The 14,022-nt window shown below is 40.6% G+C and overlaps 13 protein-coding genes across 13 annotated transcripts in view; all 13 read right to left on the bottom strand.

The window, feature by feature from the left end:
* Positions 1-13,236, bottom strand: part of Pcdha13 (protocadherin alpha 13) — a 179,018-nt gene extending 165,782 nt beyond the window's left edge. The window contains exon 1 of the mRNA NM_053934.3: positions 10,797-13,236. Coding sequence (NP_446386.2) covers positions 10,797-13,190 — 2,394 coding nt within the window. The 5' untranslated portion in view covers positions 13,191-13,236. The remainder of the gene's footprint in view (positions 1-10,796) is intronic.
* Positions 1-14,022, bottom strand: part of Pcdha1 (protocadherin alpha 1) — a 264,765-nt gene that overhangs the window by 165,778 nt on the left and 84,965 nt on the right. The window lies entirely within an intron of this gene.
* Positions 1-14,022, bottom strand: part of Pcdha2 (protocadherin alpha 2) — a 255,785-nt gene that overhangs the window by 165,778 nt on the left and 75,985 nt on the right. The window lies entirely within an intron of this gene.
* Positions 1-14,022, bottom strand: part of Pcdha3 (protocadherin alpha 3) — a 249,612-nt gene that overhangs the window by 165,778 nt on the left and 69,812 nt on the right. The window lies entirely within an intron of this gene.
* The window catches only part of Pcdha4 (protocadherin alpha 4), a 243,172-nt gene that overhangs the window by 165,782 nt on the left and 63,368 nt on the right, over positions 1-14,022 (bottom strand). The window lies entirely within an intron of this gene.
* The window catches only part of Pcdha5 (protocadherin alpha 5), a 235,590-nt gene that overhangs the window by 165,779 nt on the left and 55,789 nt on the right, over positions 1-14,022 (bottom strand). The window lies entirely within an intron of this gene.
* The window catches only part of Pcdha6 (protocadherin alpha 6), a 228,659-nt gene that overhangs the window by 165,778 nt on the left and 48,859 nt on the right, over positions 1-14,022 (bottom strand). The window lies entirely within an intron of this gene.
* Pcdha7 (protocadherin alpha 7) overlaps positions 1-14,022 on the bottom strand; it is a 222,498-nt gene that overhangs the window by 165,778 nt on the left and 42,698 nt on the right. The gene's annotated exons all lie outside the window — the stretch shown is intronic.
* Positions 1-14,022, bottom strand: part of Pcdha8 (protocadherin alpha 8) — a 216,569-nt gene that overhangs the window by 165,778 nt on the left and 36,769 nt on the right. The window lies entirely within an intron of this gene.
* Pcdha9 (protocadherin alpha 9) overlaps positions 1-14,022 on the bottom strand; it is a 211,291-nt gene that overhangs the window by 165,779 nt on the left and 31,490 nt on the right. The gene's annotated exons all lie outside the window — the stretch shown is intronic.
* Pcdha10 (protocadherin alpha 10) overlaps positions 1-14,022 on the bottom strand; it is a 204,937-nt gene that overhangs the window by 165,778 nt on the left and 25,137 nt on the right. The window lies entirely within an intron of this gene.
* Pcdha11 (protocadherin alpha 11) overlaps positions 1-14,022 on the bottom strand; it is a 197,937-nt gene that overhangs the window by 165,778 nt on the left and 18,137 nt on the right. The gene's annotated exons all lie outside the window — the stretch shown is intronic.
* The window catches only part of Pcdha12 (protocadherin alpha 12), a 192,027-nt gene that overhangs the window by 165,778 nt on the left and 12,227 nt on the right, over positions 1-14,022 (bottom strand). The window lies entirely within an intron of this gene.

Below are 14,022 nucleotides of genomic sequence, written 5' to 3'. Positions count from 1 at the left end.
ATGACATTAGCTGAAATACCCAACAAAGGGGAGAGAGAACCTGTAGAGACTATATCCAAAAGTTAGGCATGGCCCCTGGCTGAGGGAAGGAGTCACCCACATGTTTCAATTTTTAACACAGAATTTCTTCTGTCTAAAGGAAATATAGGGACAAAGAGTGGAGCAGAGACTAAAGAAAAGGCCACCCAGAGACTTCCACACCAGGGGATCCATCCCACATATAGACACCAAACCCAGACACTATTGCTGATGTCAAGAAGTCCTTGCTGACAGGAACCTGATAGAGCTGTCTCCTGAGAGGCTCTGCCAGAGTCTGACAAATACAGATGCAGATGATTGCAGCCAACCACCAGACTGGGCACAGGGACCCCATTGGAGGAGTTAGGGACAAGAATAAAGTAGCTAAAGGGGTTTGCAATCCCATATAAAGAACAATATCAACCAACTAGACCCCCCCAGAGCACCCATGGACTAAACCACCAACAAAAGAATACCCATGGAGGAACCCATGGCTCCAGCTGCACATATAGCAGAGAAAAGCCTTATCTGGCATCAGTGGGAGGGAGGCCCTCGATCCTGTGAAGGCTTCATGCTCAGTGTAGGGGAATTCTAGGGTGGTAAGGTGGGAGTGGGTAGGGGAATGGGGAAGCACTCTCACAGAATCAGGGGGGCAGGATGCGATGGGGGGATTGTGGAGGGAAAACTGGGAAAGAGGATAACATTTGAAATGTAAATAAATAAAATAACCAATAAAAATAAATTTAAAAATAGAAAGAAAAGACAGTCTATCAGACTGATACATAATCAGGGCACATCATTCTGATGCATACAAGACACACATCTCAGCAACAACGATAGACACTACCTCAGACTAAAAGGCTAGAAAAAACTTTTCCAAGCAAACAGACCCAAGAAACAAGATGGAGTATCCATTATAATATCTAATAAAATAGATGTTCAAACAAAGTAACCAAAAGATAAAAAAGGATATTTCATACTCATGTAATGAAAAATTCACCAAGATGATATCTCAATTTTGAACACCTATGCCCCAAATGCAAGGACAAACATTTGTCAAAGAAACTTAACTAAAACTCAAATCGCACATTTGACACCACACAATAATAGTGGGGGACTTCAATAACCCACTTTAACCAATGGACAGATCAAGAATGAACAGAGAAAGAATGAAACTAACAGATGTTATAAACCAAATGGATTTAACAGGCACAAAGGAAGCCTCAATAACATTGAAATAGTATCTTGTATCCTATCAAATAACCAGAGAGAGAGGAGAGAGAGAGAGAGAGAGAGAGAGAGAGAGAGAGAGAGAGAGAGAGAGAAATTAAAGACTCAAAAATTCAATGAAAATGAAGGTACAACTTACACAAACTTATGGGACATAATGAAAGCAGTGCTAAGAGTAAAATTCATAGCATTAGGAACCAGATGTAGATCTCTCCTGAGAGACACACACCCACAATACAGCAAATACATAGGCGAATGCCAGCAGCACTCCACTAAACTGAGAATGGGACCCCCATTGAAGGAATCAGAGAAAGGACTGGAAGAGCTTGAAGGGGCTCAAGACCCCATATGAACAACAATGCCAACCAACCAGAGCTTCCAGGGACTAAGCCACTACCCAAAGACTATACATGGATTGACCCTGGGCTCCAACCTCATAGGTAGCAATGACTAGCCTAGTAAGAGCACCAGTGGAAGGGGAAGCCCTTGGTCCTGCCAAGACTGAACCTCCAGTGAACGTGATTGTTGGGGAGAGGGTGGTAATCGGGAGAGGATAGGGAGGGGAAGCCCATATAGAAGGGGAGGGGGAAGGGCTAGGGGGATGTTGACCCGGAAACTAGGAAGGGGAATAACAATCGAAATGTAAATAAGAAATATTCAAGTTAATAAAGATTTAAAAAATGTATATAAAAAAAGAAATTGGAGAGATCTCATACTAACAACTTAACAGCACAACTGAAAGCCCTAGAACAAAAGGAAGCAAACACACTCAAAAGGAGTAGAGGGTAGGAAATAATGAAACTCAGGGCTGAAATCAATCAATTAAGAGATAAAAATATGGGCTGGAGAGATGGCTCAGTGGTTAAGAGTACTGACTGCTCTTTCAGAGGTCCTGAGTTCAAATTGTAACAACCACATGGTGGTACACAGCCATCTTTAATGAGATCTGATGCTTTCTTCTAGTGTGTCTGAAGACAACAATAAATCTTATTAATTAATTAATACATAAATAAATCTTTTAAAAATACATTTAAAAAGAAATTTAAAAAAGAAACAAAAATACATTACAAAGAATCAAAAAAACTAAAAGTCGGATCTTTGAGAAAACCAACAAAATAGACAAACCCTTAGCCAAACTAAGTAAAAGGCACAAAGGCATTATCCAAATTAACAAAATCAAAAATGGAAAAGGGAGACTTAACAGGAACTGAGGAATTCCAAACTGTCATTAGGTCTTACTTTAAAAGCCCATATTCTACAAAACTGGGAAATTTAAATGAAATAGATTAATTTTTGGACAGATACCACATACCAAAGTTAAATCCAAATCAGGTAAATGTTCTAAACCATCCTAAAGAAATAGAAACAGTCATTAAAAATCTCCCAACAACAACCACAACAATGAAAAGTCCAAGGCCAGATGGTTTTAGTGCAGAGTTCTTCCAGACATTCAAAGAAGAGCAATACCAATACTTCTGAAACTATTCCACAAAATAGGAACAAAAGGAACAAAACCTAATTCATTCTATGAGGCCACAGTTGTTCTGATACCTAAACCACACAAAGACTCAATAAAGAAAGAGTACTTCAGATCAATTTCACTTATGAACATCGACACAAAAGTACTCAGTAAAATTCTTGCAAACAAAACCCAAGAACCCCATCAAAAACATAATTCACCAGGATCAAGTAAGCTTCATCCTAGGGATACAAGGATGGTTCAAAATGTGAAAATCCATTAGTATAATCTACTATATAAACAAACTGAAAGAAAAAATGACATCTCATTAGATGCTAAAAAAAATGCCTTTGAAAAAATCCCTTCATATTAAAAGTATTGGAGGAATCATGGATTCAAGGCACATACCTAAACATAATAAAAGCAGTCTATAGCAAGCCAATAGCCAAAAACAAATTAAATTGAGATAAACTTAAAAACAATTCCATTAAAATCAGGAACAAGACAAAGCTGCCTAGTCTCCCACTATTTGTTGAATATAGTTCTTGAATCTAGCTACAGCAATAAGACAACAAATTGAGACCAAGGAATAAAAATTGAAAAGGAAGAATTCATAACTAATGCCAAAAAAGAAAAAGAAAAGAAAGAAGTCAAGGTATCACTATTCATGGATTATATCGTAGCATTCATAAGCAATTGCCAAAATTCTATCAGAGAACTCCTATAGCTGATAAACAACTTCAGGAAAGTGGCTGGATATCAAATTAACTCAAAGAAATCAGTAGCCCTCCTTTATAAAAGTGATAAATGGGCAGAGAAAGAAGTTATGCAAACAACACCCTTCACAATAGCCAAAAATAATATAAAATATCTAGGTGTAACTCGAACCAAGCAAGTAAAAGATCTGTATAACAAAAATTCCCTGAAGATATTGAAGATACCAGAAGATGGAAAAATCTTCCATACTCATGGATTAGCACGATTAACATAGTGATAATGGTTATCTTACCAAAAGCAATCTACAGATTTAATGTAATCAACATCAAAATTCCAATAAAAGTTTTTACAGACCTCAAAAGAACAATTCTCAATTTCTTATAGAAAAACAAAAAACCCAGGATAGCCAAAACAATTCTGAACAATCCTGAGTTGCCTAACAGTGAGGACATGGAACCAGAAGAGGCCACCTCCTGGAACTAGACAGGACCCCAGTGGAAGGGTCAGGACACCAACCCACTCACAAAATTTCAACCCAAAATTTGTCCTATCTAAAAATAAATGCAGGGGAGGGTATAAAAAAGGCAGAAATGGAGCAGAGACCAAAGGAAAGGCCAATCAATAACCAGTCCAACTCAAAACTCATCCCATCAGAAAGCACTAATCCATGACATTATTAATGATACTCTGTTATGCTTGCAGACAGGAGTGTGGCATAACTGAAGTCTAAGAAGCAGAAGCAGAACTGAAACAGAAGTAGATACCCTCAGCCAAACATTATATGGAGGTTGGGAACACTTATAGAAGAGTTGGGGGAAGGATTTAAGGCCCAGAAGTATATGGGAACCCCTCAGGAAGATCAACAGAGTCAACAAACCTAGACTCCTGGGAGCTCTCATGGGTTAGATTGAGCCCCTATCCCCAGCATATATGTACCAGACAGATAGCTCAGTCTTGATGGCTGCCCTGTGTAGCCTCAGTGGGAAGGAATGTGCCTAATCTGTCAAAGATTTGATTACCAAGGTGAGAGATACCTAGGGGGATTCCACCTCCAGAGGAGAAAGGGGAGTGGGGAAGAAACTCAGTGAGGGAGGGACCAGTAGGAGGGTAGCATTTTGAATATTCATTCATTCATTCAAAAACTAGTAATTGGAAGAGGAGAGAAAGAGGAAGAGGAAGAAGGAAGGAAGGAGAAGGAGATGAAGGAGAAGAATGAGAAGAAGGAGAAGAAGGAGGAGGAGAAGGAGAAGGAGGAGGAGGAAGAGGGGGAAGAGGAGGAGCAGGAGCAGGAGGAGGAGGAGCAGAAGCAGCAGGAGGAGGAGGAGCAGAAGCAGAAGCAGGAGGAGGAGAAGAAGAATTATTCCAGTTCAAAGGCCCAGAAAAGATTTTCAACAAAATCATAAAAGGAAAATTTCCTAACCCAAAGAAGGACATGTCTTATAAAGGTGCAAGAAGCTTACAGAACACCAAATGAATTGGATGGACCACAAAAGGGAGTCCCCTCATCATATAATAATCAAAACACTAACTATACAAAACACAGAAGGAATAATAAAAGCTGCAAGGGGAAAAGGCCAAGTAACATACAAAGGCACACCTATTAGAATTACACTCAATTTCTCAATGGAGACTCCAACAGCCAAAAAGGCATGGACAGATGTCCTGCAGACTCAAAGAGACCACAGATGTGATCCCAGACTACTGTACTCAGCAAAACTTTCAATCACCATAGATGAAGAAAACAAGATATCCCATGACAAAACCAAATTTAAACAGTATCTTTCCACCAATCCAGGCCTACTGAATATGCTAGAAGAAAAATTCCAACTGAGAAAAGCTAACTCTAGCCATAAAAACAAAGAAAATAAATGTCATACCAACAAAACCAAAAAAGGGAAAGAAATACACACATGCACACTATCACCACTACCACCACCACCACCACCACCAACAACAACAACAACAACATAACAGGAATTAACTGTCATTTGTCATTGATATCACTCAGTATCAATGGATTAAATTCCTCAATAGAATGATACACACTAACAAAATAGATGTGAAAAATGGGATCTACCCTTCTAATAAATACAAGAAAAACACCTCAGTATCAAAGATAAACATTACCTCATAGTAAAGAGTTGGGAAACATTTTCCAAGAAAATACACCAAGAAAACAAGCTGCTATGGCCATTCTAATATCTTAAGAAAGAGAGAAGACATCAAATCCAATCTAATTAAAAGATGGAGAAAAATATCCATATAAATAAAAGCAAAAGCAAAAGGGAGGGATATAACATCAGCTATTGGGAAATCCAAACAAGCATGTCCTACTTTAAAAACATGCTTCACTCCTTCTTTAAAAGGGGAACAAGAATACCCTTGGCAGGGAATAGAGAGGCAAAGATTAAAACAGACACAGAAGGAACACCATTCAGAGCCTGCCCCACATGTGGCCCACACATATACAGCCATCCAATTAGACAAGATGAATGCAGCAAAGAAGTGCAGGCCGACAGGAGCCGGATGTATATCGCTCCTGAGAGACACAGCCAGAATACAGCAAATACAGAGGCGAATGCCAGCAGCAAACCACTGAACTGAGAACGGGACCCCTGTTGAAGGAATCAGAGAAAGAACTCGAAGAGCTTGAAGGAGCTCGATACCCCTTATGAACAACAATGCCAATCAACCAGAGCTTCCAGGGACTAAGCCACTACCTAAAGACTATACATGGACTGACCCTGGACTCTGACCTCATAGGTAGCAATGAATATTCTAGTAAGATCACCAGTGGAAGGGGAAGCCCTTGGTCCTGCTAAGACTGAACCCCCAGTGAACGTGATTGTTGGGGGGAGGGCAGTAATGGGGGGAGGGTGGAGAGGGGAACACCCATAAAGAAGGGGAGGGGGAGGGATTAGGGGGATGTTTGCCTGGAAACCGGGAAAGGGAATAACACTCGAAATGTAAATAAGAAACACTCAAGTTAATAAAAAAAAAGAATGTTAAAAAATAAAATAAAATAAAAACATATATTCTACAAAATTAGAAAATCTTAAAGAAATACTTTTCCTGATAGACGCCACTTACCAAAGTTAAATCAAGATCAGATAAGCAATTTAAATAGACTTATAGTCCCAAAAGAAACAGAAGCAATCATTAAAATTCTCCCAACCAAAAATCAGAAAACAAAAACAGAACAAAACTCAGAGCCCAGCTGTTTTAATAAAGAATTCTACCAGACTTTCAAAGAAGAGCTAATGCCAATATTTTTCAAATTAATCTACAAAATAGAAATAGAAGGAATATTGCCAAATTCATTTTATGAGGCCACAGTCACAGGTGAATATTCAACAAATTAAAAGACTTATTCATCATGAATATAGATGCAAAAGTACCCAATGAAATACTTGAAATCTTAAATTCAAGAATACATCAAAAAGAATATCTACCAGAATCAAGTAGGCCTCCTACTTGATACAGATACAGAAATCCTAAAGATACAGAAATGTTTTGGGGCTGGGGATTTAGCTCAGTGGTAGAGCGTTTACCTAGGACGCGCAAGGTCCTGGGTTCGGTCCCCAGCTCCGAAAAAAAAAGAACCAAAAAAAAAAAAAAAAAAAAGAAATGTTTTAACACACCAAAATCAAACAATGTAATCCACAATATAAAATAAGTGTAAAACAAAGACCACATAATCATCTCATTAGATGCTAAGAAAGTCTTTGACAAAATCTGATACTACTTCATGATAAAAGTCTTGGAGACATTAGGGATAAAAATGACATAGTTAAACATAATTATGACAATTTGAAACAAGCTTATAGCAAACATCAAACTAAGTGGAGAGATATTCAAAGCAATTTCACTAAAATTTGGAGCAAGACAATACTTTATATCTATTCAATATAGTACTTAAAGTTCTAGATAGAGCAATCAGAAGGAGATCAAAGGGATACAAATGGAAAGAAAGAAGTCAAAATATCATTATTTGCAGATTCTATGATAGTATACAAAAGCATCCCCAAAAACCCTACCAGAAAACACCTACCACTGATAAGCACAATTAAGGGATGGCTGGATAAAGACTAACAAAAAATTCAGTGGCCATCCTGAGCTGCCAATAATATAAAATATCTTGGTGTAACTCTAACCAAGCAAATGAAAGACTTCTATAACAAAACCTTCAAGTCTTTGAAAAACAAAATTGAAGAAAATTTCAGAAGATGAAAAGATCTCCCATGCTCATAGATCAGTAAAATTAACATAATAAAATGCCCAACTTATAGCAATCTATAAATTCAATGCACTCCTCATCAAAAACTCACACAATTCTTTACAGACTTTGAAAGGCAATACTCAGCTTCATGTGAAAAAAATCCATAACTGGAGCTCAACATGTAGAAAAATGCATATGGATCCATATCTATCATCTAACATGAAACTCAAGTAAAAATGGATGAAAGACCTCAATTTAAGCCAGATAAACTGAACTTCATAAAACCCAGGTGATGTAAAACAATCCTATACAATAAAAGAATTCCAGAGGTATCACCATCCCTGATTTCGAGTTCTACTACAGAGGTATAGTAATAAAAAGTGCATGGTATTAACATGAAAACAGACAGGTTGATAAATGTAATAGATTTTTTTATAAAGAAGACAGTCATACACAATGGAAAAGTGAAAGCATCTTTAAAAAATGGTGCTGGTCTAACTGGATCTCAATATATAGAAAAATGCATAAAACTCAAGTCAAAGTGGATCAAAGACCTCCATATAAGCTAGACAAACTGAACTTAATAGAATAGAAAGTGCAGGCTAGCCCTGAGTGCATTGACACAGGGAACAATTTCCTGAACAGAACACCAATAGCACAGGCAATAAGACCAACGAGTGAATAATGAAAAGCAAGGCAAAGGACACTGTCAATAGGACAAAATGGCAGCCTACAAAAGGGGAACGTTCTTGATCAACTCCACATCTGACAGAGAGCAGATATCCAAAATATACAAAGAATTCAAGAAACTAAACATCAACAAACCAAATAATCTAATTTTAAAAATGAAGTGCAGAGAATTTTCAACAGAGAAATCTTATATGACTGAGAAATACTTAAATGTTCAGAATTTTTGATTGTCAGGGAAATGCAAATCAAAACTACATGAGATTCCATCTTCTACCTATCAGAATGTCTGAAGTCAAAAACACAGGAAACAAAGGATGTGGAACGAGGAGAACAGTTCTCCATTGCTAGTGGAAGTGCAAACTTGTACAACCACTAAGAAAATCTACCCCAAGACCCAGTTATACTACATTTAAGCATATATCCAAGGGATGTTTCATTCTACCACAAGGATATTTGCTAAACTATGTTCATAGCAGCTTTATTTATAACTGGAAACTGGAAACAACCTAAAGAATGAATGAAGAAAATGTAGTACATTACACACTGGACTATTACTCAGCTGTTAAAAAAAATAACATCATGAAATTTGCAAGCAAATGGATAGAACTTTAAAAAAAAGTCATCCTGAGGGAGGTAACCCAGACTCAGAAGGACAAACAAGGTAATGGCTATACTCACTTACTTTATAGCCATTAGCTATAAAGTAAATAATAATTGTGCTACGATTCACAGCCTCGGGGAGGCTAACTAACAAGGAGGGCTCAAAGGGGAGGCATAGATAGTCTTGATAAATGGGAATAAAATAGAATTTTCAGGTGGACTTGGGGCAAGTAGGAATGGGAACAGGAGGGATCGGTGAGTGGTGGGGAGGGGAAGAGTACTGGGAGAGACAACTGGAAGTGGAGGACACTGGGGTGGGGAATGTTGAAACCCAGTGCAGTAGAAGCTCCCTGGAATCTATGAAAATGACCCTAGCAAAGACTTGTGGTAATGGGGAATATGCAGACTGAACCAGCCATCTTTTATAGTCAGCCAAGGCTTCCAGCAGTAGAACTGGGATACCAACCCAATCGACAAAACCCTTGACCTACAATGTGTCCTGCTGCAAGATGTGCTGGTGGTGCAGAACTTGTGGAAATGGCCAACCAATGGTCTGACTTAAGGTCCCTCTCATGCTATGAGAGGGAACCCACACCTAACATTGCCTGGATGACCAAGAATCAAAGACTGTACTTCCCAGAGATCCAGGACAGAGTTAACATGACTGAAAAATATGAATAAAATGATTACTAATGATATTCTGCTATACTCATAGATTAATCCCTAGTCCCATTGTCATCAGAGCAATTGATGAGATCAGATCCAGAGATCCATGTTCAAACATTAGACAGAGCCGTAGGAACCCTGAAGAAGCAGTGGGGAAGGATTGTAGGAGCTGGAAGGGTCAATAACACCATGAGAACATAGCAGAATCAACTAGGCAGGGCTCAGAGGGTATCACGGAGACTGAAGCAATTGTCACAGATCCTGTATGGGTCCAAGTTAGGTCCTCTACATATGCTATTGTTAGATAGCTTTGTCTTCTTGTGATACTCCTAACAGTGGGAGTGGGAAGGTATCTCTGACTCCTTTGCCTGTTCTTGGAACCCTTTTCTGCCTACTGGGTTGCCTCATCTAACCTTGACATGAGGATTTGTACAATTAAATAAGTAAATAACAAATAAATAAATAAATAAATAAATAAATAAGCAAACAAACAAATTTCACTTGTAACCAGGTGTGACGTACTGCACCTGAAATCCCAAACACTCCACTCCAGAGCATAGACAGAAGAATCTAAAGGAGTCCATGGGGGAAGGCAGGGAAGGAAAACTGCAGCCAGGGTATAATATATGAAAGAACAAAGGAAAAGAAAAGAATAAAAAAGGAAAAAACTAGGGATAAAGTAAGTTCCATTTTTTAAAAAGCTAAAATATCTAGAAAAGTTTTTTAAAAGTATAATAAAATAATAAGTTGGAGCCCGACTTAAGCTCCCTGACTAGACCCTAACTCAAGAAAAAGGGTCATTTAGAATTAAGGAGTTATGAGCTCTTTAAAAATAACCTATATATGTAGGTCTACATTAAGGCTACATTTTAAAATTTAGCCTCACTATAATATCTTGTAAAATGGTTCCAGTCCATGCATTAGTTTTATTTAAAATGCTAAATACAAAACAAACATGCCCAAGCTATTAAGAGTACAAAAAAAAAAGGAACACAAGAACATTTTTTCCCAGTTTCGGACACTTTACTACATTTTCTGACAATATTTCATTAGTGAATTACCAAACCAATGTCAATAAAAAAATTGTCAAAGACGGCAAGGATGAGAAAATTTTTAACTAGATTAATGAAATGATTGAGAGAAAGGACATCATGAAGGAACAACTGTTAGACACGATGCTTTATATTACGAACTTACCTCTTTCAAATGTTCTACCTGCCTTTCTCTTTGACATGTATCCTCTGCAGAGCCTAGCACAGGAGGGAGACTGGGACTGAAGGCCATAAGATCAGTCTTAGGTGGGCCCTCTCCAGAGCACACCCTCTGTCGCCTTTGCTGCGAGTAGGACCAGCTCCCCACTGCGCTTGAGCACACCAGCATGGGCTTCCCTGGAACACAGGCTCCATTAATGGGCCTTGCTGAGCAGCGCAGTGCAGTGTAAAGCAGTAGCGTGAGCACCAACAGGCTGGACACCGCGCAAATAGCAATGATCAGGTACACGTTGACAGTCACCAGAGACGCCTCCGAAGATGCTATGCTCTCGGAAGCAAGGGAAGATATTTTGGGTGCCTGGCCATTCTCCACCAGAGACACCAGCACAGTGGCTGTGGCGGTTAGCGCGGGCTCGCCGTGGTCCTTCACCAACACCAACAGACGCTGGCGCGGTGCATCTGCTTCATCTAGGGCACGCGTCGTGCTGATCTCGCCCGTGTATAGACCCACGCGGAACGGACTGCTCATGGCCCCTGCTGCCAACTGCAGCTCATAAGACAGCCACGCATTGTAACCAGAGTCCGCATCTACTGCGCGAACCTTCGCCACTACATGCCCTGAACCCACTGACCTAGGCACAAGCTCACTCACTGCCCCCCCAGCTCCGACAGCTCTGTGAGGCAGCAGCGTGGGAACATTGTCGTTCTCATCCAGCACAAACACCTGCAGAGTCACATTGCTGCCCAGGGCTGGCACACCAGCATCCCGCGCGCTCACCTGGAACTGCAGCAGCTCCAGCTCCTCATGGTCCAGAGGCTGCAGAGCAAATACCTTGCCGCTTTCAGCGTGCACAGACACATAGCTTGACAACAAGCGCTCGCCTACCCTCCGCTCCACTAGCGAGTAGGACACCAGCGCGTTCTCCTGCGCATCTGTGTCCACTGCAGACACCGTAAAGATGTGCGCGCCAGGCGGGTTGTTCTCCTTCACAAACACGGTGTATTCAGGCTGCGCGAAAACAGGCACGTTGTCGTTCACGTCAGCCACCTCAACGGACACGCTGGCCGTGGCCCACAGAGAGGGTGAGCCCCCGTCTCGGGCTGTCACCACCACCTTATAGTCAGCTGTGGTCTCACGGTCCAGGGCGCTGTCCAACACTAATGAATAGTAATTCTTGAAAGTGGACACCAGCTTGAAGGGGAGGTGCGGTGTCAAAGAACAAGTCACCTGCCCGTTGTCACCAGAGTCTCGGTCAGACACGCTGACCAGAGCTATGACAGTGCTTGGCTGAGCATCTTCTTTGACTGGTAGTGACAGGGAAGTGATCGTGACCTCTGGTGCATTGTCGTTTACATCTAGTACTTCCACCAGAAGGGTACAATGGCCTGTCATTGGGATATTCCCTTTATCCACTGCCTCCACGGGTATTTCATACAGTTTAATTTCTTCAAAATCCAGTAGGCCTTTTGTCCTAACTTCTCCGCTGTTGGGATCTATATTAAATGCATGCACTACCGCAGGGGATACAGGCCGCCTGAAGGAGTAGATTATATCTCCATTTGTACCCTCGTCGGGATCTGTGGCGTTTAAGTTAATCACCAATGTTCCATTAAATACATCCTCTAACACTCTAACTCTATAAACGAACCTATCAAACTCTGGAGCATTGTCGTTCACGTCGAGGATGGTGATCAGCAGCTGAACTGTGCCAGTCAGTTCCGGTTTGCCTCCGTCACTAGCTGTTAGTAATAAACTATGTTCCTGAATTTCTTCTCTGTCTAATGATTTCTTTAACACGAGGGATAATGAAGAAGGTCGCTCACGATTGTTTTGCGTGGCCAAAGCAAAATAATCACTGGGATCCAATCGGTAGGTCAAGGCGGAATTGATTCCAATATCTGCATCGGATGCGCCATCTAGTGGAAATCTAGTTTCTGGAGGTCTCGACTCTGCAATCACAATGTTTTTGTTGGTTTCGGGGAACACGGGCGGGTTGTCGTTAATGTCCTTCACCTCCACCTCCACGTGGAAAACCTGCAGCGGCCTGTCCACAATCACCTCCAGGTGGATGCTGCACTCCGCGCTCCTCCCGCACAGCTCCTCCCGGTCGATCCGAGAATTCACAAACAAAATGCCATTCTGCAGATTTACCTCCAGAAGGTCTCCGCGGTCCTTGGACGCCACCCTGAATAGACGGGGCACCAGCTCCGTCAGCTCCAGCCCCAGGTCCTGTGCGATGCGGCCCACGAAGGTGCCGTGTTTGGCCTCCTCAGGGATGGAGTAGTGGAGCTGGCCGCTCCCTGCCTCCCAGGCTGAGAAGAGCAGGAAAGAGAGCAGGAGGCACCGGGATCCTGGGCCGCTTTGCGAGAATAATAGCATGGTACACGCGCAGAAAGATGCGGTGGTAGCTACAATATACAGAATACCTTACCTGAAACTGCCTCTCAAAAGCTGTTTTGAAGACGTCCTAGGACTAGAGAATTCACAGCGAGTTCTCTGTAGGAAGTGACTTTCTTTGGGGGGAAAAAAGTTCGCAGTGAAGAGCGACATCATGAGGCATGAGTGTGTAACTGTAGCCGTCACCAGTCTTTATATTTTCCACTGATAAGCCTTTATTCCCTCGCATTTTCTGAATTTTCCATTGCAAGTATGTATGTGTGAGTTAAATATTTGATATCCAGGAACAGTAAATTGTTTATTTTAAGCATTATATGTTAATTAATGTCTTGCGCTGTGTGTGTGTTTCTGTGTGTGTCTGTGTGTGTGTAAACTTTTTAATTAGAGAACGTACATTTGGCTTTGTTGTGGTAGATCTCTAGTTCTCATAGCCATGCAGGTTTTGTTAGTAATGTTCTTTCCCTATAATATTTTCAAGACATTCTCCCATTTACCGCCACTAATTCCAAATGGAAACATGGTGATCACATAAAACACATGAAGTGGGAGATGAGCAGTTATATAGTATATTTCAAACAATACACACTGTCCATAAGTTCCAAGAGTGGATACAATGTTTGTATTTTAAAGAATGTGTTTATGTGTAATATGTTTTCATGGGTACAGGACGGTCTATATAAACCAATGATTTTATGTTTTCAGTTCACCTTGTAGAAAACATACCAAGAAATACCATCCTGTTATTTAGTATAATTTAAACTACTATCAGTGGTTTAAACTTGCTTTTCCCCCTAATATGAACTCATTTCATCAT

Source organism: Rattus norvegicus, chromosome 18 (genome assembly GCF_021556685.1).
Source record: "Rattus norvegicus strain SHRSP/BbbUtx chromosome 18, alternate assembly SHRSP_T2T, whole genome shotgun sequence".
Classification (NCBI taxonomy): domain Eukaryota; kingdom Metazoa; phylum Chordata; class Mammalia; order Rodentia; family Muridae; genus Rattus; species Rattus norvegicus.
This window is presented reverse-complemented; position numbering and strand designations above follow the sequence as displayed.